Here is a 27,587-nt window from a genome sequence, read left to right on the forward strand (position 1 = left end):
TACCCACTGCATTCTGACTAAGAAGAAATGATAGCTAATCTCTGAAGCCAGTGGCCAGTGAGTCCTGATCCCCAGCATTTGTGCCCTACATAGTCCTCTTCCAGGCCTGTCCTTGCCTTAATTTAACTAACAGAATGTACCTGAAAGCTGGTGGCCAAGACTGACTTATCCATTGGGTACAATAATGCTGAGTCCTCCTTCCATACTTTCATGACCCTTAGGAAAATTCAACTAGAAGAACAAGAGTATGGACGTGTAGGTGGAAAGATGTTAATATACTTATTTCATACCAATAAAGTATTTTTTTAATTTTTAAAGTTCCTTTAAATTTGTTTTTATATGTTTGTTTGTTGTGTGTTTGTTTGTTGGTCTTTAGGGAGGAAGGTCCCACAGAATCAAGGTTGCCTTGGGTCCCAGTACAGGTCACACAAAAGTCCCATCATGGCCTCCTTGGCAGCTTTCTTACTGTGCTCCTTGGAGTTCTCATGCCATGGGGAAAGTCCAGCTATCCTGCTAAAGAAACCACCCAGAAATGCTCTGGGTCTATGTACATGAGAAAGATCCAGCTGTTCTGATACCCTAGGGCAATGGTTCTCAACCTGTGGGCCATGACACCTCATAAGATAGCCTGCATACCAGATATTTACATTAAGATTCATAACGGTATCAAAATCACAGTTATGGAGTAGCAGTGAAATAGTTTTATGGTTGGGGGTCATCATAACATGCGGAAGTGTATTAAAGGGTCACAGCATTAAGATAGTTGAGAAGCACTGTCCTTGAGGAACCTCCAGAGGACTCATCCCAGCTCTTGTCTGATTACCATCTCCTGGGAGAGCTTAGCTAGACTAGGCTAGCCCCGGTAAGCCCCAGACTCATGAGAGGTAATAAACTGTTCGACATCACTGAGCTTGGGGCATTGGCAAACATATACAAAGGCTACATGCAGAAGAGCCTGCCTCTACATGGCATTTTCTGCTCAAAATAGAACGTTACAAATTAATAGATGAACTTGTGTTTGGATGTAGAAAAAAGTCCAGGGTTTATTTTTTAAAAATCATTTGTAAGTTTTAAATTAATGCCAAATATACTCTTAAAAGTTAAAAATACAATGATGTGATGCCTTTACAAGAAAATGCTAGGCTATTTTGCTTACATTTCACTTAAATGGTAAATAAACCTATAAAATTAGGCAGAAATGTTTTAAATTGAATAGATGAGCTTATTCTGTAGTTACAGTTTTATAAGGCCCAGGATGGTACTTAGCCCTGGGGAGCCAGGAGTAAAAGACGCACCAAACCATGGGGAGGTCGAGGAGCCCCTTGTCTTTGTAAACTGTCCTGCAGTCTATAACCACAACAATAAAACCCCACAAAGGAGGCAAAATTAGATGTCCAGTGGAAAAATCAGGTGAGAAGAAATATGTTCGTAAGTACTTACTTAAAATTTAAAGATTTTTTTCTTAAAAACAGACAGCTATGAAACAATCACTTCAGAAGTTTCACCGTTTGAAAACTTCCCTTATTTTAAAAATGATTTCAAAACTTGGTTGTTCAGCAATGTTTTCTTTGGCAACCCAACTTGTCAGACGTGTTCCATTCTACATCAAAGAGCTGCAGGATCTGTGGGCCATGGGATCATATCACTGTCGAAACCGTTGTCTAATTTGTAACTATATGTTTATCATAACTTTAGCTCAGCCTCTTTGGGATTGTGCCTTCTGAAAAAAAACGAGCCTGTGGACTGAGTTTCCTTCTAGTTTAGAGAAACTAAATTCTGAAATGAACGCTCCCAGTAAATTACAATCAGGAGAGCAGTTTGTCCCGTGAAAAGCAGCCCTTTCCTCTTACCTGGTGACAATCTGGAATATGATAGTCAGAGCCAGGCCAGCAATGGACAGAGCACAGCCAATGTTGGACAATACGTCTAGGGATTTGGGGTACTGGTAATCCTTTTTGAAAGTCTGAAAAAAAATAATTTGACATAGATTTTTAAATAAGCTAGCACAAGCATTAAAAAATATATTAATATAAGTCAGTATTGTAGAAGTATATTGCTTAAAATAACCAGCCAGAGGCCAAATATGCTTTCTTTTTTATCAAGCCCCTTTTACAGGGAAGCTTGGCCATGGACAGGCTGAAGGAAGGGAGAAGGGACCTATAGGGAAAACATAAAGAATTTAAGAGCTATTTCTTTTCCACTTATCAGCAAGAGCAGCAACTTGGACAGCAGCAAAGGAAAATGTTTGCAGACCTCAAAGTGGCCTACATATGGCCAGGTATGTATTAAACGGTTCCTCTCTCTCATGGACTTCACTCTGAGTTCATCCAGTAGGACCAGTAGGACGCACCATCTCTTTCACATGTATGCATCCTTAAAAACACAGTGCTAACCTAAATCTGTCTATTTCTATCCTAAAACCACATTGTAAACAACAAAACCGAACTGCTACTTTCTTTCTAGCACGTTCCCTTTTAGACCTACCACTTCATCCATTCCCCGCATCTCCCATTTTTATTGGAACCTAGGATCTATGTAAATTCTACCTCCCATATAACTTGCACATTCTCACCATCAGCACTGCGAAATTGGTCGTGTGGTTGCAGCGGCAGCCGAGGAATCCTGCAGCGCTCCCGTCTTTCTGGCAGCCCCGGGTGTCCCAGTCCCTCGTCACGAAATTCCAGTAGACACAGGCATAGGAGTGAAGCTGGAATTCTCTTTTGTCATACTGTGGATTGGTGACATGTTCAGTGCTTAATTGGATAGGGGAAAAAAATCTAAGAGGATAAGAGTCTCAAGAGAAGTAAGTACATATTAAGGATTAATGTCTTCCTTGTAGACTAAAGGAAGACTAAGGGCATAAAAGGGCAGGTGTGGAAGCATATAGCTAGAATCCAAGTACTTAGGAAGATGAAGCCAGTGGACTGCTCCAAGTTCAAGGCCAGCTAGAGCTGTATAGTGAGAGTTTGTCTCAAAAGCAAACCAAATAACCACCCAATCAAAGAAAGTACATAAGGATGTAAATCAAATTAATTCACTTTCTATTTAGATAGCTTGTCAGAAAATTAGGTAAGGTTTAAATGGCTACTTCAAGAGAGCTTTCAAAGACATGTTCTGTAGAGTTCTTTTTTTTTCTTATATCACGGTTAACTTTTTTAGAATTGATTTATTGATTTCACATCCCGACCACAGGCAGCCTCCCCTCCCTCCTCTTCCACTTCCTCCCCCCATCTCCCCTCCCCTCAAGTCCCCACCCTCCCTCAGTATTCGCTCAGACAGGGGCATGCCTCCAACGTGCATCAGCAAAACATGGTATATCAAGCTGCCCAGCGCCTCCTCCTGTATTCTGTCTGGTTAAAGCAACCCAGCATGAGGAATAGGTTCCTAAGAGCCAGTCAAAGTACCAGGGACGGCCCTGCTCCCATTGCCAGGAGTCCCATAAATAGGCCAAGTTACACAACTGTCACCTATATGCAGAGGGCCTAGGTTAAGAACAATGACATCAGGGAATTTGAAGACAAATGGATGGAACTGGAAAAAAATCATCCTGAGTGAGGTAACCCAGACCAGAAAGACAAACAAGGTATGTACTCACTCATAAGTGGATATTAGCTGCAAAGTAAAGGATAACCAGGCCACAATCCACAGACCCAGAGAGACTAGGTAACAAGGAGGGCCCAAGTAGGAGATGCATGGATCTCCCTGGGAAGGGGAAATAGAGATCTCCTGGGTGGACTCTGAGTGGGTGGGCATGGGAACTCTACAAGGAAGTGCCTACAAGGAAGGCCCCAGCTAAGACTCCTGGCAGCAGCGGATGCCTAACCTGAACTGTCCATCCCCTGTGATCAGATTGGTGACTGCCCTTGTTGTCAGTGGAGAGCCTTCATCTAGTGACTGATGGAGGCAGGTTCAGAGACCCATGGCCAAACATTGGGACTAGTCCTGCTGAGGAGAGGGAGGAGGGATTGTAGGAGCTAGGGGCCTCAGGGACTTCAGAGGAAAACCCACAGAAAAGGCTAGCCTGGCTCTTGGAAACTCACAGAGTCTGGACCAACAACCAGGAAGCCTGCATGGGACTGTAGAGTTCTTTTATTTAAATTATCTCTGGTTTTGTAATTAAGAGGAACCAGATGTTTTAAATTTCTATTCATGGGGAGACTCACCGTGGGATTAAACACCATTTGCACAGAAACATCCGGATTTTGGTCGCTTGTATTTATTTTGCCTGAGATGATTTTTTGACTAAAATCTGATGTAGCGGTGAAAGTTTTTGATTGGAAAAGTTTGTGGTTTTGATACACTACAAAACCACATGAATTTTTATCTGTGGAGAAAACAGACATTAATATTCAATAGATGTACCTGGTAGCGAGCAAAAATAAAAGTTTCAGGTCATTGTGGAACTGCATGGTCGCTTCATATTTGAATAAGGTACAATAAAAAATAGTTCACCTGCTGAGCTTTTATTTGATTGCAATATAGTATGGTAATGTTACAGTATGCATATATAACATTGCTGTGCACAGCCATTGGTTCATAACTACCTGCACAAAGCAGGCCATGGGCACCAGTATGTCTCTTTTGGGGCTGGCCATCAGGACATTCTCTTGGCCTTTCTGATCTAGTAAATTTTAAGATTTCATCTAAATAAATATCTTACCCCAGGTCCAAGAGGCAGGGATGCTTCACAGTCTTGAAGAGGAGTGTTACTAGACTTGTTGAATTTCCCTATTCTATTTATGAGCATTAGATCATATTCTTTGTCCAATCATATTTCCACATGCTTGTCTATGCTTCAATTATTTCTATGCAATTAAGTCTTCGTGAACATCCAAAGGATGGAGTTCAGAAAGTTTTGGAATAGCAAAGTATGTGGAGGTTCCTGAGTGTGGTACACTCCCAGAGAGGGTACCAAAACTCTGCACCCCTTCACTCATATCTCATCCTGTGCTTATATTCATATATATCCTTTGTAATAACCCTTATAAAAAGCTGGTAAATGTGTCTACCTGAGCTATGCAAGTTGCTAAAGCAAATTAAAGCCAAAAAGAGGATTATGGAAATGCTAGTTTATAATTGGTCAATCATAAGTCAAGACAAAACTCTCTGGGGCTTGTAATTGACTGTGTGTGTGTGTGTTGGGGGAAAGAAAGGGAAGAGGAGGGGATGGAGGAGAGGGAGAGAGGGAGAGAGGGAGAGAGGGAGAGAGGGAGAGATAGAGAGAGAGAGAGAGAGAGAGAGAGAGAGAGAGAGAGAGAATTTTGGCATACAGATCTATATTGTAAGCCTATAGTAAGCATAATTAATATATGCAACCCATGGTTGGCTAATCGATAATTTTCCTCTCATAGATTTCTTTCTGAGGTTCACTTTTCTTATCTCCTATATGGGAATGTCACATTTCTGCCTATTCTGTCTCTCTTATAAACATATCACTTTCTATGCAGTAAGATAGGAGGCAGGACCTATGGGTAGACCCAGCTTTTGATGCCTCCTCCATTAGCACAGCATTGAGCAAGAACTAGCAAAAGGTTACTGTCTGTCAATATGGCTGTGCCTAGAGAAGCTTCCCTGAGGTCTGCCTGCCATTTGATGACATCAGGGCAGATGCCTTAGTTCACAAAGCAACAAATTTGACTGAAGCTTTGGGTCTTGGGACAGGCACTCCTCACCATCTCTGCTCTGACTGTCATCAGCTATCTCAGGGCTGGGATATTTATTGTGAAACAGTTCTTTTGGAACATTCGAGAATGGAATCATTGAAGTCCTGTAGGGCTACAAGTGTGGAAGTTGTACCTGCGTGGCCATGGCAATGGTCAAACAGAACTAGCCGAGGAATACTTCTTAACCATTTACACAGCTGCTAGCCACATGCAAGATAGCCAAAGAAATAATAGAAAGTGCACATCTTGCTGGGTGGTGGTGGTGGTGGTGGTGGTGGCGGTGGTGGCACCACACGCCTTTAATCCCAGCACTTGGGAGGCAGAGGCAGGTGGATCTCTGTGAGTTCCAGGCCAGCTTGGACTACAGAGTGAGTTCCAGGAAAGATGCAAAGCTACACAGAGAAACCCTGTCTCAGAAGAAAAAAAAAGAAAGAAAGTGCACATCTTTTGGTGTGTGCTGTATGTGTGCGTGGCATAGTTACACATCTATACGTGAGTGTACACACCTGTGCATGCATGCTGAGACCAGAAAAGGACACCAGGGGTTCTGCTCTATCACTCTCTAATTACTTTCTTGAGACATGGTCTCCCACTGAACCTGGAGCTAACAAGTCCCAGAATTCCTCTTGTCCCCTCATCTCCTACAGTTATGGGCTCAGGCATCCACACCTGGCTTTTTACATGGGTATTGGGGATCCAAACTCAGGTCCTCATGCACACAAAGAAAATGCTCTCACCCGTTGAGTCATATCCCCAGTTCCTAAATGAACATTTTAACAGGATAATTGCATACACTGCACGTTTGCTCTCTTTCATACGTGATATGACAAAAATGGCAGCCGTGAGCCGTGCCTGTTCCATCACGTGACTTGAGAAGGCGACAGGCAATGTCCTGATGGTCTCTTGGTCACTACTTGGCCAGTTACTCTTCTCTAGCCTCTACCTGGGAGGGAATGTATGGCTTTCTCACATTCCTCACCACAAACTGTCCTCACCAAATCTTTCCCTCCTGGATACTATATGACAAAATTCACTCCATTTTATTTTATTTTGTAGGAACAAGCCATTTTAATCCACCAAAAACAAATTCATGTTTGTGATTTCTAAAAGTAAAATCAGGCTTTTCCAACCCTTAAACTTTACATTTAATAATACCTTCTAAGCAAAATACAGGTGCTGGGGAAGAGAGTCAGTTTTTCTCAGGGATGGGCTCCTTGGTAAGTTATCCATTCACAAGTGGTCCGCTCTAAACACATCTGCATACAAGCAATACTAAATGGACTTTGTAATTTGTGTGTGCGTGTGTGTTCTTATTGTTACACACACACACACACACACACACACACACACACACACACACACATACACACACGCGCGTGCGTCAAGAGTTTGAGAGGCAGTAGGAGGGGACATAGGAGGAGTTGGAAAAAGAGAAGGGAAGGGGTGAAAACCAGTCATTTCAATACAGTACTCATGCATGAAAATCTTGAAAAAATATTAAATGTAAATCAAAGATAAAAAAGCAAAAGCAAAATACAGATGTTAAACCAGCACTTTGGATTCCTCTTTTCTTTTTTAAATAAAAGAATGGCATGCTTGAGATGAAACTGAAATCCGTACAAGCGCATGGATTCTTTTTTAAGAAGTAGCGTTCCTGCTTACTCTTCCCCTCAGTGCTATAGTATTTTGATCACCTATTACAAAAATCATAATTTTTACAAACACTTAGGTTTCCTAGACAAACTTATATTTACATCTTGTTATTTTCAAGTCTCCACATTTTTTAGCTATTCCTTTCCACACCTCTTCCTCCCTCTGTCAGCTTTGGTAGAGGCTGGCTTCATTGTTTTTCATCGAATCCATTTTCCATTTTGTTGACCAAGCCTAGCATTTGTTAATTTATAATTTTACTCACTTATATCCTTATGTTTATTCATTCTTACTCCTAGCTTTCTTTATTTTACTTTTATTCTTCTTCAGATGAGTGTAAGAGTCTCATAGAAATACAGATCTGTATGCCTGGCACTATTATTTCAATCTATTACTCTCCAAGTGTTTTTGGAATGCAGAGGGATTCTCTGTTACCTGAAATAGTAGAACTGAGATTACTGTAATGTATTAGAGCCCAAAGACACTCAAACAAAATTATTAGGTGTAAAAGTAAGCTAGGATTATTCCTCCCTTCATGGATATCAAGTCAGTAATCCCTTGAATTTGAATGTATTTACAAAACAATGCAAAAAAAAAAAAAAGGTTCAAGACATACTTTGCCCAGTATTAAGCAAGATCTGAAGTTCAGTCTGTGCATCTGGATTGAGTCTGTCTGCAGTTTTATTAACAGATGTTCCACCAGAAACTAGAGAATCACTCGATCCTACAAGGAAAGGGGAAGTAGAATTTTAAATATCTGCATTTGGGTGAACCAGGAACTGTTTGTGATTGGCATTGGACTGCTCTTTACTGTTCCAAGTGCAGGGGACAAAGAGCTTACCTCTCTGTACAGAGAAGAGGACACTTGACCCCGTATCATCGCCTCGAGTAACCGACTGGACTGCGACGTTGGGCTCCACCACTCTTTCGTCACCCAGAGAAAAGGAGTAAGACTCCATTTGCTCGATGAGCCTGCATACAACGAAACATCACAACGCAACATTTTGTCACAAACTCATATGTGTGTTGTCTCCCTCATTACATTAGAAAAGGTGTGAGCACACAACCCCTGTAGTCACGGTGATGTGACAATTACCTGTATGTATGTGGACCTGTGTGTATTTACCTAAATATGTGCCTGTCCTCTTCACCAGAGTCTTGCTCTATCACATGTAATTTTTAAAATGGTATGATGGTTGGTTACCCCACAAGCATTGTGCCACCGTTGCACTAGCATGTCTTACAGGCAGGGCAGCATTGTAGAGATGAGGCTTTGTGGCTGGACTGGTGTTTGGGTTTCTCCTTTGGTAGTTAGTGTGCAGAGTATTTTTGTAACAAAGATGCTAGCACGTGGATGTGAAGGCTCTATGTAGGTATCAGCTCAGCTTCTCCGCATTCAATGAATTTTGTAAATATTGTCTTCAGCAATGGGGAGCAATTGCCTTCAGTTTGTGGAGAGCAACCTATAGTCTTGGCAACAGTCTGGATTGTTTAGGGGTTCCCATGGGAACTCTTTGGGCAATAGCTCAACTAGATATAGCCTATTCTTGGGACTAGAAGTTTCATTTGATAAGAATTTGTGGGAGTAAGCAACCATTATCTATAATTTGACTTAAGGCCCACTCCAAAAGATAGAACGAACTCATACCCAACACAGCTTGGGTGACTAAGAACCTGATATAAGTTAGCCCAGGGATCTAAGGTAAAACCAAATACTACTGCTCTAAAATCAAACAGAAAAATATAGCAATAAAGTGACTCCTAAAGACATTCTACTATACTCATAGATCTGTGCTTTGCTCAGCCACCATCAGAGAAGCTCCCTCCTGCAGCAGATGAGAACTAATACAGACATTATGAAAAGAGAGAATTTTTGGAACACGCAGCCCTAAAAGGGATGTTTCGATCAAATTCCCCCTCTCAGGGTTCAGGGAACCCCACAGAAGATGAGGCAGAAAGAATGTCCTTTGAGTACTTATTATGGCTTCCAGTTTAGTGTTTTTACAGGATTCCAGAGAATATGAATGAGTGGATCTCTCTAGTACCTTCTCTTGGGATCTTTTCCCTTTGTTTGTTTGTTTTGTCCAATTCTAATGTGTTAGTGGTTTGTTAATCTTATATTTTATTATAAAAACGTGATAATGGAATATCATTGATTTGTATTTTGGACATAGATTCAGAAAAATATGAATGATTTTGGTTACCACAATCTTTTAAGAAGCTTAAATTAGAGATTGTTTATGAAGAGGATATTTTTATTTCTAATGTTACACAATTCCATGAGTTTTCAGCAGTTTATGCTATGTATTTCCCACATAATAAATATTAACATTCAAGAGCATCTTTCATCAGGAGAAATGACCCAATGATACTTGAAATTGTTATTGTCATCTGTGGTGATATTTTATTTGTGCTTTAATAAAGCTTGCTTGGAGATCAGGGGGAAAGGCCAGCTATTTTATGTAAACAAGAAGTCAGGCAGCACATGCCTTTAATCTGATCACTTATCAGGCAGGATCTCTGTGTGTTCAAGGCCATACTAGGGAACAGAGCCAAGCATGGTGACACACGCTTTTAATCCCAGTACCAACCATAGAGACCTGGAGGTCTGTACAGACAGGCAGTGACACGGAAGTGAGGTAGCTGGGCTAAGATAGCCAATGAGAGGACAGAACAGCAAGGCAATAAAGGCACGGGTAAGACAGGAAGTAGCTTGCATTTGGAAGCTGCAGAGTTGGTGAGGTAAGGTTGGCTGGTGGCTTTTCCTATTTCCCTGATCTCTCAAAGGCTTTTACCTCTATATTTGGCCCCATAAATTTCACTTTCCCCCTAAATAAATAGACTAGAAGGAGAATTCAGATTTTTTATTTAATAAGATGATTTAGAAATTCGTCTACAGTCATCATTTGCCTCAACAGCACCTGGTAAGTTCCCAGCAAGAAACACTGCTCTACCAAGAGATGCACTCTCAGGCATTCAAAGGCTGAGAAAAGATATGCCAAATGTATGGAGTTGTTAACCATAGTCACAGACATTTCTAAAGAATTGTTTTACTTATAGCTACTTTTAAGGCCATTTTCCTCTACTTGATTTTTCTCTGTTATTATAATGGAGTCGGTTAACTATGGGCCTCAGAATGGCTGGTTTGACCCAAAAGGCCACAGTCAAACAGATATGATGAAAAGAAACTACCCAGTTCTTTTGTTTGGGAACTTTCTAGTCAGGGAAACAGGCATATTAGGAAATTCCAGATTTAGGGGTAAAAAGTCAGGCCAGTCTACCATTATAAGGAAAAATACAACTAGAAGTAAATCTCTCGTGCTGAGATAAAGGAAAGGCCCACAAACTCTTCTTCCGAGGACCAAGGACCACAAAGTTGCCTTAGGGGCATAGCCATTTCCATACTCCAGGAAAGATCTGGCTCCACACACACTGGCTCTGTTACCATCCTATGCTTAGATTCTGGTGAGATTCAGTACATCTTTTTACAATCAATTTCACTTTGATCAGCGTGGTGGTTTGAATAGCCCCCATAGGCTCCTAAATTTGAATGTTTGGTTCCCAGCTTGGGGGGGACTATTTAGGAAGCATTAGAAGGTGTGGCCTTGTTGGTGGAGGTGTGTCACTAGGGGTAGGCTTTGAGGTTTCAAAAACTCATGCCAAGCCCCATATTGCTCGTTCTCTCTCCCTCCGTCGTGGGGGATAAGATGTAAGCTCTCAGCTACTGTTCCAGCACCATGCCTGCCTGCCTGCTGCCATACTCCCCACCACGATGGTCATGGATTCTAACCCTCTGAAACCGTAAGCCCTCCTCCATTCAATGCTTTCTTTTATAAGTTGACTTGCTCACGGTGTTTCACCACAGCAATAGAAACAGTAACCAAGACAGTCAGGATAACTGAAGTGGGTAACTAAAGAAAGCTTACTAGGGCAGAAATGCAAACCAATGGGAGATGCAGAGGGTAGGTAGTGTTAGGGAGGCAGTTTTACATCCCCGATTAGGCAACTAATGTTATATTGACCTTCAATATAACAATAAGGATCCAGGGTTATAGATCAGCCCTTGCAACCAGTATTCAAAAGGAGAAATGAAAAGCCTAACCTCATTGATTTTACCTTATTACTGCCACCAGCAGAAACCCTATTCAGAGCCTCAGAGCTTTGGGTGGAGATTCTGCCCGTCCCAGTTTAGAAGAGGAGAGCACACACTTTACTGTGACAACTGGATGGGGTTGAAGCCTGGCTAGATAGAGTCCTTCTTCCCTATGCTTCTCCTCCCTTTTATTTTCATCTTTCTTATTTTCACTTTCCCCCTAAATAAAGAGACCAGAAGGAGAATTCAGTAGCTGGGGGACATAAAAAGAAAGTCAGAGTAGCAGAAGACAGAAGTAAAAGTGAGATGGGTGGCTGGGTCCTGGCTTGGGAGGAGACCTTGCACCTAGGCCTAGCTCAAGAGATGGGAGTTTGGAGATCCAGGGTTGCCCTGAGCAAATTTGGTTTCCTCCCCTTGAAAGAGGGAGAATGGAGAGAGAGGTCACTGGAAGCTCATCAAGGGTACAGCTGCCCCTCAGTTTCTACAGGGGATTGATTGGTTCCGGGGTCCTCTAGGCCTACGGACATTGGATTCTGACAATGCTTAAATTCTTGCATAAAATGATGCAGTGCTTGTCTATAAATCTATGCCTTCATTTCTATATACTCAAATAATATCTAGATTACTTATGAAACCTATCAATATAAATTGTATCTAAATTCTTGCTCTAATGTATTGTTTAGAGGATGATGACAAGATGTTCAGCTCATTTTTTTTTTCTGAGTCATTTCAGCTTGTAGTTGGTTGAATCGTAGATATAGAAGTCATGAACACGGAGGGCTTGAGTCTGCTGAGAACTGTGAGGTTAATGGAAGAAGTAAAAGAATTGGGTAAGTGAATGAAAGAAGGTTCAAAGTCTGTGACAGCTTTGCAAATACCACATGGTATAAGGTAAACCAATAGACCACAGTCAGAAAATGATGGGCTGGAGGCAGAGCGTGAGATGAAGGAGAAGTGGAGACTGGCTGAACGGCTTTGTTGTTCAGTGTAGTCTATGTTTTGAGGTTTATTTCTCCTCTAGCCACCTTTATTTTTTAAGCCACCAGCATGTTACGCATAAATTACACAAGGTTATCTTTTCCACTATACATAAGCCAGGAAATGTATGATTGTTTCTTAAAATTGTCATCTATGTCATAACCTGTAAGACTCTCAGATAAAACCTACATTTTTCCTCTCTCTTACCAAACACATTCCCCCACCCCCTTACTCAGCAATACTCCGCTACTACAGATTCTTCTTCTCTGACTAGCAGTGGGAGGGCTTCCTCTGGCTTTCGTTTCTATTTTCAGTGAACATAGACTCCAGAGCTCATGGTTACCTCCTTCCCCACTTTAGGAAAAGAGAGGCACCTTCAGCCCCATGAGAAAGATCGAACCTCCTCTTGGAATCTGAAGTCATGAAATATACCAGTCAAACTGTTTACATGACCTCTGCCCCTTCTGTCAGAACTGTGGTCTTTTGAGTGCTCTGTTTCACATGTACCCCTTTGGTGTAACCCCAAGTAGATGCTGGCTGTACTCAGTCAAAAACTGAAGAGTCACACGGAGGAATGCCCCTTAAGGATATGAGGTCATACAAATAATGATTCTGTACAGAAGGTTGATTGTCCATCATACTAAAAGACTTAACATCATCTAAAGTCTACCAAACAGAGACTTGGTTAGGGAAAAGTTCACTCACTGCAATGGTTCATTTTTGAACAAGCATTTATGTAGTGTGCACATATGCACACGTGTGTGGCATGTGCAGGGCCATGTTATATATGAGGAGAACCTGTGAGGATATTTCAGGAAGAGTTAACTAAAGGAGGAAAGACTCTCTACTAGAGCAGGCAGCCCCTTCCAGAGGTGGCCAGAAGTAAAGAGGACGGACAGAAAGACAGTGCTGTTTGCTCCTCGTCTTCACCTTGCTGGCCAGTGTGTCTCCTTTGGTGTTGCTGCTGCCACTTTGTGTTGATACTGGAACCCAGCTTCTCAGCCCTTCCAACTGAACTGAGGACCAGCAGTTCTCCACGTGGTGATATATTGTGTACCCTAATAAACTTGCCTGAGGACCAGAGGACAGAGGCAGCCACTAGACTAGACTTAGAGCCAGGCAGTAGTAGCACACACCTTTAATCCCAGCACTTGAGATCTCATGCCTTTGCTGGGGAAGCACACATGCCTTTAATCCTAGGAAGTAATATGGCAGGGCAGAGAAAGGTATGTAAGGTGTGAGGAAACAGGAACTCGCTCTCTCTGTAGGCTGAGGAATTTGTAGAGGCTGTTCTACTTCTCTGATCTTTCAGCTTTCACTCTGATATGTGGCTCTGTTTTTTTTTTCTTTTAAAGACCATCTAAGATTTGAACAACATCTCCAGGAATCCTTCAGGCCTTCAGCAGGACTACTAAGGCATCCAACCTTGCAGACTGAGCAACTATGGACTTCTCAGCCTCTGTAGTGTATACACAGCCATTGTTGTCTCCCAGCCCATATTGTGTAAGTCAACCCAATAAATACATATTTGTAATACGATATTCTGTCTGCCAGTTCTGCTCCTCTAGTGAACCCTAATATACCCGTACGATGCAATAATCTATGATTATGGTGTACATGTATAGATATTCACATTTTAAAAAATATCTTAAACTATTAAATGATAATAGATTAATATATTATATAATTACTTGTATATATGAATTCATGAATATATAAACGTAGAGAATATATTTGGAGTATATGCTAATAAATTAATAAAGGTAAATAATTTCAAATAATTTGCCAAGTGTAAAAATTCGTTATTTTTCTGAAATAAGCATACTTACATGTAAAAGGGGGTTTAAAACAGTGTACTTTAGTGAGGGGCCTCTGTGAATAAATATGATTTTTGATATAAATATACAATCAAAAGTCATCAGGAACATAGCCTTCATAAGAGAAAGTGAAGGAGGGGAGTTGGATTTCTTTTTCTCTTTTGAAGTAGCTGTAGGAAAACTGGAAAAAGCTTATCAGTTTTTGGGAAGAGTGCTGAGGTGTGAGCTGGAGGCTGACAGTGTGCTGTATCCGGGAGCCACCGTGCACCAAGAAGGGAGCTGGAAGAGCACCTTTGTGCAGAGGTTGCAGCCTTGACTGCACCTGACCCTGGTTAAGGGAACAAACATCCCAGTTCCCTTTTTCTCCTTGGCCATGACCCCCTCCCCCTGGGAACCAAGAGGTAGCACATATCACTCCATGTAGGAGCAAGATCATGTGGGAAGTCACGGATTTTCTCTTGATTCCCAAAGCATCAGGCAGTTGTGGCACCCCTGAGAGATACAGGTCCTCGGTTTGTGCTTTAACCTAAGAAGGTAAGTGGTACTTCCCAAACTGTGTTCCAAACTGTTGCTTACGTGGAAAAGGAGTCCTCATTAATCACAGCAGCTTTCTGAAAAACATCTTCACTGGCATCCAGAATCTGACTCACTGTGGTTATAGCGACTCTTTTTGCCTGGGAGGGAGAAGGCATATCACAGAAGATATGTGTCATGCATAATCATTACTACTATCATGAGGAACTATCATGGTAGAAAATAGCACGATTAGCATGATAATCCAAAGGCAAAAAGTTGAAATCAAAGTTTCAGTTTAAGACCTATATGATATAAAGGAAGGGGCCAAGATAAGAAGTAAAACCCTAATGAAGCTGGTGAAGTAGGAGGTTTAGGGTTTTGAATTTGACCTCATGATAAGATCATTCACAGCCCTTTTCCATCCATAAGAACAGAAGAGCAAGTGCTTGTCTGAAAGTAGACACAAATATGGCTGTGGGCCTGCCTGTCCACACATCATAGCTCACAATGCTTGGCATGACTTATCAGTTGTACTTATATAACTATCAGTAAAGTATCTTCAGTTTCTTACAATCGAAAACTCAGCAGTGAGACGGAGAGATAATGGCTTGGCGTTTCATTCCAGTGTCTTTGCTGACAAATTTTTCTATAAACTCTACAATTGGAAGTGCATATTCTTTGAATTATGTCTTCCATTACCTTATTACTTAAAACCTACTTCTCAAGGGACCTTTGGTAGTTAAAACATTTTTTGAAAGAAAATATTTAAAGACTACAAAAGAAAGGAGCCATGCTGATATACTTCATACTCATGGCTTACCACCCTGCTGATGAATAGAAAAACTTCATTGTTGACAAGTATTGATTATACTTCTCATTTTTTATGTTTCAGAATTTAGCAGGCCATGATATTAGACATGTAAACTCAGTTTAGAGACTCTTGAGAAAGCCAAAGACCAACCTGAGAGGTTGCTTGGCACAAAGAGAGCAGAGCTGAAGGCCTATTTCAGAGCAAATATTTAGGAAAACTGTTTATTTGGGAAAGAACATGTATGTTATAGTCTAATACAATTGCTAAACTGTATATGATAAAGCTAGAGACCTGTTCCTTCTAGGACATGCTGGAATATTTAATATAATAACAACCATCATGTCAATCCCAGATGGTGTTCAGACAAGGAGCCCTCTTTCAATTTCTTTGTGCATCTCCCAGAAAGAGTACTCTGCCCTATGGGTCTTAACTTAAATACCACCCAAATTATAGGATAATGAATAGAATTTGGGATGCCCCTCACCCAAGACCCTGCACATGCTAATGAAACACCACCAATAGGCTACCATGCCAAAGCTAAAATCTTGAATTTTACCTGTTCTTCAGCCCTTCTGGTTTCATTGAAGATCTGTCCAACCACTAGGGCAGCCGAAGTGATATTCTCAGCAGTTAATCGATTGGCATCAGCTGTTAAAAACTGGGCTTCTGCAGAAATATTGTTCGATTTTGTTGTGATGCTGTCTATCTGTTTAAAAGGATTTTTTTTTCAAAAAGTCAAATGTATACAAGGATTCATAAACGTTTTGCAAAGACTGCAGTTGAGTGAGCTGAAATTTAGGTGAGCCTCAACCTCCTGAGCATCGCACCCCCCGAGTTCTTCTTGTTTACTTTTTTTTTTTTTTTGCTGTGTAAACAACACAGAGAGCAGAGATTTTCCTCATTTTTCACCACTTGCTTGAATTATATCAAGACTGCCTGCCTTAGTCATACGGCTGTGTAACTGTGGGTCAAACCGTGTGGAGAGAATGAACTCAGTTTTACACTAGATGGCACCATCGCTTCAAAAATCAAACCAGTACTCACTTGGAAGGAGAGGAGACAAATCCTCTCAGCAGACAGAATTAAAAAAAAAAAATGGCAAAAAAGAAACAAACAAAAAACTGTTGAATTCAACAGCCAAGTCTCTGTCACGTGCTTGGCACTCTGATGTTTTAAGGTGTGATCATACAGAACACATAATGGGAAATGGCTCTGTAAACTGAGCTCCCACCTAACACTTAAGGACTTGGACAGGTTTACACATCTTGGAAGCCGCAAACACTGACTTGTCAGATTCCAGAATCTGCTCTCTTTCTTTCAGTGTGTGTGACTGGCAGCTACCTGCACATCCTGTTTCCCATTCCCAACCCACCCACACCCTGCCCATCTGTGACCAGGGAGTTGGTGTGGTTTCCTGTGGATTTTAAATTCAACAGTGGCTTTGTAGTGGCTTGGCGATGGTCCCTGGCCAAACATTTCACTCCTCAGAGCTGTACTCTCCCTCACTTACAGTAATATTTATCTGTGGTGTTTAAAAATTAAAAATGATTTAGAACACTTAGTAGTATACACAAAATGTTTTAAATGTTACAGGCAAATAACCAATTAACCAAAGTTTTGTTTGTTTGTTTGTTTTGGTGTTACAATGATCTAGAAGTGATTTACTCAATACTAACAACACATTGAATTTTTAGTTTGATCTTTTCCCATACGCTAAAGATTTGCAAATGTGCTACAGTGTCTTGATTCTGAACAACAGCAAACCACAGCTTCCGGTCATCCAAAACATGATGAAGTTAAACAATGGGTGACTTTAGAGAATGTCATGTGGGTCAGTCTTGAGGTCTCATAGATTAGGAGAATTAAATGCATCTTAAACTTACAGTGGGCTTATCAGGTCTTAACCCTAGCTAATGTCCAGGCTCCTCCGTATTTGATAGAAGTAAATGCTTACCAATTGGTGGTATTAGCTATAATGTCTTTAGTATGGAAATGGTATCCAATTTGATAAAGAAGATATGACATGCTTGCACACAGAAGTGCCTACATCAAAGTTTGCAGTGTCTTCCTGTTCTTGCATGATCCAATGAGTTGGCACTTCCACACATGCTCAGTCGCCTCTATCCTTAGTCAGTATAATTTCATATGAATGAGAGCATATGTAGCCATAAATCCTTCTTATTTTACTAGCTCATTGATACAACCCTGAGACCAGTATCAATCTGGAGTTGTCTGTGTCTAAGGGTCATTGTACATATCATTTTTTTCCATTAATTTTGATGGAGTAGACCACCTTTGGTTTTTGAAGTCAGGGGTCTACGTTCAGTCAACACTTGAACAGTCTGCAAATATTTTCTAGGCTACCATTTGCTGAAACATTCTGAAATTAAATGTCAACATTAAACAGACGTCGACTTTAACCAAATAAGAAGGGTTTAACTGAATGGGTTTTCTTAATTTACAATTTGAGAGTTTTAAAAGCATTGATTTGACCATCAGGCACCTGAAGACCAAACAGATTGGCCTAGACTCAGAGCATCCCCGAAGTGCCCACCAGATGGACTAGAAAGCATACTTGCGTTTCCAGGGTCTGCAGATTTTCCGTGCAATTTCCTCTCGTTGCATTTTGTAAATATATCTCTCCGTACTCAGAAAGAGTGCACAGTCGAGTTGCTAAAGGAATCCCCGCTTTAATAAGGAGGGAAAATGGGAAAAAGTGTATAAAGATAGATGCAGTGATCCCTGCATACTTGCTCCATGCCAGTGTGACTCTGCTGCTTCTCCCAGGATGAGCTTCCGCTCACTCTTGAATCTGGGCTGGCCCGTGACTGACCTTGACCAATAGAGTGTGGTGGAAATACATGACTCCCAGCACCTGGGCCTCAAAAGTTCTCTCAGTTTCAGTCTCCACCCTTCTGGGATGTTAGAATGCTGTCCTGAGGTACCATAAGAGGAAGTAGGTCTAACTACTGAAAGGCCACGTGCTGCTGACTTGAGGTGCTGTGCCTAACAGCCAGCGTGCATGTTCCTCAAATGAACATTCTAGCTGCCACAACCAACCCATAGAACTGTGAAAAGCCTAAAACTTTGTTGCTTTAGGTCAAGAATTTGGGGTTGTTTTAACACCCAGTATAGAAAACTGCAACAATTGCTGCTGTATTCTAGGCAATTGTCTTGATCTTGAAAAACTAGACTTCGTACAAGGACCAGTTAGTTACTATTTGCTTCCTTCTTTGTCTTCAAGAAAGTTTTACTTTCTAACATGTAGGAACAAAATGACTTTGAATTGGACACAATGAAGATACACGAGGCTGAGACCAGAATCAGTATGAAAAATTCCTACTAGCTATTAAATGTATGTTGATCTTTTATGTCTATGCAAATCTGGAAAACTCCTCAAAGACAAAGAATTCCAGGGTATTTCAGCAACTGCTGGATGTTCTGCTGCCTCCCAATCAACAGTTCTTTGGGCAGTTTTCTTTTCTCAGGCTATCACCTGAACTTTCCGCCTCACAGTCCTCCAATCACTAATCATTATACAACATCTAAAGATAGAAGGACAGCTGTCTTTCTTCAGGATCAGTATTGAAGCAGCTGCTTTTAGAGAAATGACAAGAAATACTGATATCAGAAATTTCTTTAATAACACTTAAAATAGAAGGTTGGAGTTTTCATTAATTTGTATGATGACTCCACCTCTACTGCAAGACATAAGAGTTTTAATACACACAGGATTTATATTTTTTAAGCAGCCATATGTCAAGTGTGTCTCTTCCAATATTCACAGAAATATGAATATACTCAAACACCATTGAAATGAATATAACTTGTTATATAAACTACAACAATCTAAGATAATTCTTACCATAGAATTAAAAGTGAGTTTGTTAATGGTTAAAATACATATCTTTAAAATGATATGGACTCAGTCTGAGATTTAAAGGTATATATAATAAACATTTTTATAATGGTTGCTCAAATCAAATGAATGTCAAATAAAAGATGATAATATGACTCTCTTCTCTCGCTCTGAAGGTATTATATCAAACATCTGCAATGACCTTCATAGATATATTACTGACACTTGCTTTTTTCAAATAGTGCACTGTTATGTTTTGTAAGTTGTACCTGGTTTATAAAACATAAAAAAATAAGGTATATACAATGTAGAAATTGAAGACAACAGTCATTCATAGGTACACTGTAACATGAATCTTAAAAGGTCTTAGTAATAAAAAACACCCAGTGCCAGATATTGGGGTGAAAGCTGAAAGATTAGAGAAGCAGAACAAGCCACAGCCAACCTCACCTCACCAACTCCTCAGCTGATCTTGTTTCCTCAGACTGAAAGCCTCTGAGTCCTAATCAGAATGGATCTCAGATGAACTGCTTAAAAAAGTTTCTAGTTCTAGGTCCTCATGCCTTATATATCTTTCTGCTTCCTGTCATCACTTCCTAGGATTAAAGGCATTTCTCCTTCCCAAGCAAAGACATGAGATCTCAAGTCCTGGGATTAAAAGTGTGTGCCACCACTGCCTGGCTCTGTTTCCAGTGTGGCCTTGAACTCACAGAGATCCAGATGGATCTCTGCCTCCCTAGTGACAGAATAAAGGGTGTGTGTCACCACGATCTGGCCTCTATGTCTAATCTAGTGGCTGGCTCTGTCCTTTGATCCCCAGATAAGTTTTATTGGGGCACACAATATATCACCACAGTACACTATACACTATAGTATGGTCTATAAAATATGCACAGAAAGAGCAAATTTATTGAAGCTCTCCTTTTGCTTTCTGAGATATTAATCAAAAGGCTTGTGCTGTCTTGTTTTATGTCAACTTGACACAAGCTATAGTCATCTGCGAGAAAGGAACCTCATTTGAGAAAATGCTCCCCTAAGATCTGGCTATAGGCAGGCAAGCTTGTAGGGTATTTTCTTAATTGGTCATTGATGGGGGAGGGCCCAGCCCGTTGTGGGTGGTGCCACCCCTGGGCTGTAGTTCTGAGTTCTATAAGAAAGCAGGCTGAGAAAACTATGAGGAGCAAGCCAGTAAGCAGCACTCCCCCACGGCCTCTGCATCAGCTCCTGCCTCGGGATTCCTGCCCTGCTTGAGTTCCTGCCCTCACTGCTTTTGATGATGAACTGTGTTGTGGAAGTGGGAGTGAAACAAACCCTTTCCTCCCCAAGGTTTTGGTCATGGTGTTTCATCACAGCAATAGTAACCCTAACTGTGAGAAGGCTGGATTGTGGATACTCGAGTAATCACTTAGAATAAGGAAGGAAGGGACATAGGAGAGAGAGATTCCTACAATGTATTTAGAATTTCAGTGTAGTCTGGAGATGCACAAAAGTGAATATCTAAATGTGAAATTCTCCTCTCTGTTACTGCTCTACCGAACATTATTTATAAATGATTTAAAAGTGACTGCATTCTTGAAGCATCCAGTTCTATAAGAAATGAGGGCTACTGGCAAAATTAATAAGATACAAATTAATGCAATCCGGGGACATGTAAGACATTTAGATAAAATTACATGACTAATAGACTTTAGTTATGAGGAAGGAGCTCTATGGATGTGCAAAGTCTACACTCAGAACCTATTGCCTAATGTGGTACTGATATAAGTGATAAACATTCTGGATCTCATCTGGAAACATACTAGTAACAGGATTCCTTGATTCTAGGAATGCCTCAATGCACATAGGGTTGTCATACTGATGAAGGTATCATGAAACTAGAAATGTGCCAAGATGCATAACCAAAATGACCAAGGAAACAAAGGACTACTCACAACAGAGCTGCTCCATCCCATCTCTACTTGGAAAGATATCATCTGAGAGAAGGTACAGAAGGAATCTGTAATATGCGTTGATTTAAAATAATGTAGACAAATGATACAGCTCCAAGAAGAATAAGTAGTCACCTGAACAAATGCCGTGGAACAGAGAAAGCTAAAGAAAAATTTCCAATTAAATGAGGACAAGGAAGAGTTCACCAATAACTGGTCCACATTAAGGTTTTGGGGGAAGTATGATTCGATGCAGTTCTGTACTAAACTTCAAACACTGGCATGAAAGTGAGTCAAGCCTTCCTTGCTGTCTTGTCCAGAGACCTAACAGTTGGAGGAATGATAGATATGACTCAGTCTAACAGTTCTGCTGCTTAAACAAAGATCCCAGGAGAAACACATACCATTTAAGGTGTTTGCAGGACATGTTTGCAAAGAAGGTCCATATCTGCCCACTGGGATTCTGGCAAAAGTAAGGTTCTCGTAGGTACTATTTTCACAGAAATTAGCTGTAAAGAAAACAAATGTCTCTCATTATAGATTAAATATTTCATTTTGAATTTTGAAACCAGATAAAAGGTGAAGTTCAGAACTTTTGTGGTGTAATTTAAGATTCATAGAGTCAAATGGCTGGTTCAGGAGCTTCCATAATTTCGCTCTGGTTAGATGTCTTCTATTATAATCAATATGCTAGGTCAGAGGTTTCAGCTGCAATGCACACCATACAGACTTGGGGTAGAGAGAAGGTGCGAACACTAACACACTAGCAAGAATTATGTATTAATTAGTTAGACTCTAGAGAATTGAAAAACTATAATCTACACTGGCAAAGGACTTTATAAGGATTTAGATCAAAGCAAAAAATCATGGGTGGGTAGGATGCATTAGGTAGGAGGAATATAGACAGTTAATGATTAATGACAGTTAAGACTCATCCTGATTAAAAAAATAATTAAGTTAAACTCCTGACATTTGAAATGGAGTCAAATGGCATATAACCCCTGAAAAGGACCTGAAGAAACCATATTACTAGTTGCCCTGGATTAAAGGCTGGAGCCAAAAGGAAAATTATACCTGTGAATTACAGAAAATACTTGACATTTGGAAAATGGACAAAGTTATCTCAACCGTATAGAGCCTAAGAGGAAAACAGGGCTTTGGTCATTGAAAAGAAAAAGAAACTTCACATTTTTAGCATTTACAATATTTTTCATATATTTATGTGCATGTGTTTTTGACAGTTTTATACAATTACATACTAAATTTTAGATATTTTCATCCCCACTCCCCTCTTGTATCCTCCATCCTCTAAAAGCCTTCCCTCCAACAAGTCCCCCTCCTCCTATTTTCAAGCCTTTATGTTGTGTTTGATCCACTGAGTTTAATTAGAGTTTTTTGCACAGGAGTGTTGAGTGGGAGGTTATTTACTGGAGTAAGGACAGATTTACCAGTGGATACACCACTGAAGAAAATCATACATCCTCCTTTCACAGCTGTTAACTCACACTAGTCCCTCAGGCAGGGGGTAGGATCTCATTAGAGCCTCCACCATCCATGATGAAATGTGGACAGACCAAGCTTGTGCGGGTCTTGTGACAGTAATCATAGCTATAGTGAGATCATGAGTATACATCTTAGTGCTATTGTCCTTATGCTAATTGTGTCTATAGTCTTTAACTAAAGCTTCCAGAATTCTTGCTGCTGTTATTAACAAAAGGCTCACCTATGTCATTGTAGTATATGTCAAGTAACTTACCAATTGTACATCTCAACCCTTTCCACTCTTCAGTACAAATGCATCTGCCATTTTGCCAAGTTCCACCATTCCTGCAGAACTGTACAGGGGTGCTCGACACAGAAGCAGATACCCCTGGGAAAAAAAAACCCAGTAAACAACAGAATAGTATGGGAACTTCCCTATTAGTTTCTCTTTTCAAGTCTGTAGCCATCCAATTTCTATATGCAAAACTGTAACATGAATCTTAGAGGGTCTTATTAATAAAAATATGGAGCCTTAGGGTTAAAGCCTTAGAGAGATCAGGGAAATACAGAAAGCCACAGCTAACCTTACCTCACCAACTCAGCAGCTTCCAAATGCGAACTACTTCTTGTCTACCCACTCCTTTATTGCCTTGCTGTTCTGCCCTCTCATTGGCTCTTAGCCCAGCTGCCTCACTTCTTTGTCACTGTCTGTCTGTACAGACCTCCAGGTCTCTCTGTTGGTACTGGGATTAAAGGCATGTGTCACCACACTTGGCTCTGTTCTCTAGTATGGCCTAGGAATGAGGGAGGAAGAAGGAGGACTCTGGGAGCCAGCCCCCCGGCCAGCCATTGAGTAAGAGTAAGATTTACAGAAGAGATGTAAAAAGCCCAGAGGCAAAAGGTAGATGGGATAACTTAAGTTTAAAAAAAGCTGACCAGAAACTAAGTCAAGCTAAGGCCAGGCATTCATAATTAAGAATAAGCCTCTGAGTGTGAAAGAGAAGACCAGTAAAACAACCAACAACAGGGATCTTAAAACAAAGGAGATGTGCTATTAGGAATGTTTTCTAGGATGATTGCTCCAGCAGTGCGGGAAGTGACTGGAGCAGGCAGGCAGCAGAGTTGAAGCAGGAATCCAGCCTCAGCAGATGGTAGGAATCAGTACATTCAGGAAGCACATCTGAAATTGGAAACCTTGAGAAAAACCTTATTTTCTGTTGGGGACACTAGTGTCTCTAAGTTTGTAGGGTAGATGGTGAGACATTAACAGTTCCAACAAAGATGGAGTGGGTTGTATCATGTTGAGCTGCCCACAGATAACCACCTTAGTCTCAGCAAAATTTACAAGTGCAATAACACCAGCAGTGACAACAGAACTTGCTTGAGAGTACTGGAAAGCAAAGAAAAATGTTCAGAAATGAAAGGGAATTCTGTATCGTTTTTTCCACTGAGGGCATAGCTGAGTCTGTGTGACAAAGGTGGATGAAAACTCCAGCAAAGAGCCACCGTCTTAATAGATTAAGATGTGAGATGGCACTCACGGCTAAGTGGGGTATCCCAGAATAGAGAGAGACAAAGACAGCTCAACAACTGTATATAAATTTCCACTAAATATGGAGAAGGAAAACTTTTGAAAAAGAGAATTATAAGAACCTATGGGTTGTGTGTGTGTGTGTGTGTATGTGTGTGTGTGTGTGTGTGTGTGTGTGTGTGTGTGTGTGTGTAATTGAAGTCATGAAGCAGGAAAATAAAAAAAAATATTGAAACTTCAAATTTGGTGAAAGGTTTTGGTTTAGAGATCCAATCAACTCAGAAGATCACAGGCAAAAATAAATATGCATATGACCAAACTGCAGAAATTCAAAAATTAAGAAGAATGCTTAAAGATATCTACTAACAGCTTACAGCTTTATTGATGAATTAGGAAAGTAAAAATATCAATCTTACATAAACTCTCTGAGAAAACAGAAAAGCAAAACTACCCAAGTCATTTCATAATGTAAAAATAACTCTGATGCCAATATATGACAAAGACATTATAAAGAGAATTAAATTTCGGGCCAGTAAACCTCATTTACACATTTGTAAAACTCCTTGTCTTGGTTAGAGTTACTATTACTATGATGAAACAGCGTGACCAAAAGCAGTGTAGGAAGGAAAAGGTTTATTTAGCTTCCAGTTACATATCATGGTTCATTACTGAAGGAGGTCAGGACAGGAACTCAAACAGGGCAGGAACCTAGAGGCAGGAGCTGATGTAGAGGTCATGGAGGGGTGCTGCTTAGTAGCTTACTCCTCATGGCTTGCTCAGCCTGCTTTTTTTTTTTTTTTTTTATAAAACCCAGGCCCACCAGCCAAGGGATGACACCACCCACAATGGGCTGGACCCTTCCCCACTGATCACTAAGAAAATGCACTAAAAGCTTATCTGCCCATCGCTAGATATTCTAGAGGCATTTTTCTCAATTGAGGTTCTCTCCTTTCAGGTGACTATAGCTTGTGCCACTAGCCAGCACAATTGACCCCTTGTAAACTCGACACACAAACTCATCACTGTTAAGTCACAACCTTTTATTTTTTTATTCATCCGCATTATCACACATTAATATTAACATCACAATGTAAAACATTCTACAAACTTAAAAGTCCCCCCAGTCTCACCAATGGCCTCTCCTGACCTCTCACAGTGCCAAGCCTCAGCTGCTCTCCATGACCCTTTCATGCCTTTAAAACCAGTACCCCCTGGGAGATTCTTACACATGACCAATTCAGCTGCCAGAATGAGGGACAACCTCAGCCACCTCTAGAACACAATTTCTGTGTTCTGACTCTGAGGAAACACTTAGAAGATTTTGCTTGGTCTCTTCTTACAAACCACTGATTTCTCAGCTCCAGCTCTCCAGCATCAACTATCCCAGCAAATCAAAAGTTTTCATTCTAATGCTTCTGAAATGGTTAACCACAGCTGATTCTGCAGCTCCAGCTAACTAGGACCATGAATTTTTAACTCAAAATATGCAACAGCTTTGATAGAGTCTTTAAGTGACTCTCAGACTTCTCTCTGGCACTTCACAACTAAGGCCTCCATCGTCTGCATTTCTTTCAACACTCTTTTCTTCCAAGTTCCCACAGAACTGCTCTCCAAGCTTTGAACACTAAATGGCTTTTCTAGCTTAAATGTCCAAAGTCTTCCTATAATTCATCTCCCCACCCCAAAACCAGCATGGTCAAGTCTGTCACAGCAATACCCCACTATCCTGGTACCAATTTCTGTCTCAGTTAGGGTTAGTAGTGCTGTGGATGAAACACCATGACCAAAGACAACTAACTTGGGGAAGGAAAGGGTTTATTTCACTCACAGTTCCCTGTAACAATTTATCATCAAAGACAGTGAGGGCAGGAACTCAAACAGGGCAGTAAACTGGAGGCAGGAGCTAATGTAGAGGCTATGAAAAAGTGCTGCTTACTGGCTTAGTCAGTCTGCTTTCTTATAGAACCCAGGACCACCAGTCCAGGGATTGCACCAACCACCATGGGCTGGGCCCTCCCCCATCAGTCACTAATTACGAAAATGCCCTACAGGCTTGCCTACAGCCCTATCTTATGGAGGCATTTTCTCAGTTGAGGTTCCCTCCTCTCAGATGACTGTAGTCTGTGTCAAGTTGACAACAAACTAGACAGCACACTCCTTTAAAATAGTCACAAATCAAAGCAAGCAACAAATAAAACAGATACCACATGACCTAATAAGATTTATCCCAGGCATGAAAGGTTGGTTTAAAAATATAAAATCAGTTAATAAATTTACCATCTGACCATATAATAGAACAAACTCATCAGTACAGAGAGCAAAATGTCTCACAGATTAAGAGAAAAATTAAATATCTAAATAAATGGAGATATAAATAAATGGGTGCTGTGGATATTGTTCTGTATGCTGTGAATATACTGCTCTGATTGGTTGATAAATAAAACACTGATAGGCTAGTAGCCAGGCAGGAAGTATAGGTGGGATAGACAAGGAAAATTCTGGGAAGAGGAAGACTGAGTCAGGAGACACCATTCTGCCATCCAGGGAGCAACATGTAAGGACACACAGGTAAAGCCACAGAACACATGGCAACATATAGATTAACAGAAATGGGCTGAGTTTAAATGTAAGAGCGAGTCAGTGGTAGGCCTGAGCTAATGGCTGAGCAGTTTTAATTAATATAAGCTTCTGAGTGATTATTTTATAAGCGGCTGCAGGGTCCGTGGGGCTGGGCAGGACCAAAAAAAAAACTTCAGCTACAAATGAAAGCCTCATTAGCTAAACTGTCTTTTCTTCTTCAAATGACAGTTAAAATCTAAATCAAAGGGGCTGGAAAGAGGACTCAGTGGTTTGATTAAGCTCACATACTGCTCTTTCATAAGACTCAAGTTTGTTTCCCAGCACCTACTTCAGGCAGCTCACAACTCCCTATAACTACAGCTTCAGGGGATCAAACAGCCTCTTCAGGTCTCTATGGGTACCTGCACACATGTGGTGGCACACATGCAGTACATACATAGAGATATATGCTGTGGAATAATCCTCTGGTGCACTGTAAAGATTTGTCATTTGAGCTGGTTTGATAAAATGTTGATTGGCCAGTAGCCAGGCAGAAAGTATAGGTGGGTGACCAAACTAAGAATGCTGGGAAGAGGAAGAGCAGAGTAAGGAGTCACCAGCCAGATGCAGAGGAAGCTAGGTGAGAATGTTGTACTGAGAAAAAGTACCAAGCCTAAACATAGATAAGAATTATGGGTTA

The 27,587-nt window shown here is 40.8% G+C and overlaps 1 protein-coding gene across 1 annotated transcript in view; it reads right to left on the reverse strand.

Moving 5' to 3' along the window:
• The window catches only part of Adgrg7 (adhesion G protein-coupled receptor G7), a 55,898-nt gene that overhangs the window by 18,728 nt on the left and 9,583 nt on the right, over positions 1-27,587 (reverse strand). Inside the window, exons 2-11 of the mRNA XM_006995774.3 lie at positions 23,072-23,185; positions 21,720-21,824; positions 18,104-18,216; positions 16,085-16,234; positions 14,778-14,875; positions 8,155-8,285; positions 7,930-8,037; positions 4,164-4,324; positions 2,573-2,728; positions 1,851-1,963 (exon numbers count right to left, since the gene is read on the reverse strand). Of these exons, the coding sequence (XP_006995836.1) occupies positions 1,851-1,963; positions 2,573-2,728; positions 4,164-4,324; positions 7,930-8,037; positions 8,155-8,285; positions 14,778-14,875; positions 16,085-16,234; positions 18,104-18,216; positions 21,720-21,824; positions 23,072-23,185 (1,249 nt within the window). The remainder of the gene's footprint in view (positions 1-1,850; positions 1,964-2,572; positions 2,729-4,163; positions 4,325-7,929; positions 8,038-8,154; positions 8,286-14,777; positions 14,876-16,084; positions 16,235-18,103; positions 18,217-21,719; positions 21,825-23,071; positions 23,186-27,587) is intronic.

The sequence above is a fragment of the Peromyscus maniculatus genome, chromosome 12, assembly GCF_049852395.1.
Source record: "Peromyscus maniculatus bairdii isolate BWxNUB_F1_BW_parent chromosome 12, HU_Pman_BW_mat_3.1, whole genome shotgun sequence".
NCBI classification, from domain to species: Eukaryota; Metazoa; Chordata; class Mammalia; order Rodentia; family Cricetidae; genus Peromyscus; species Peromyscus maniculatus.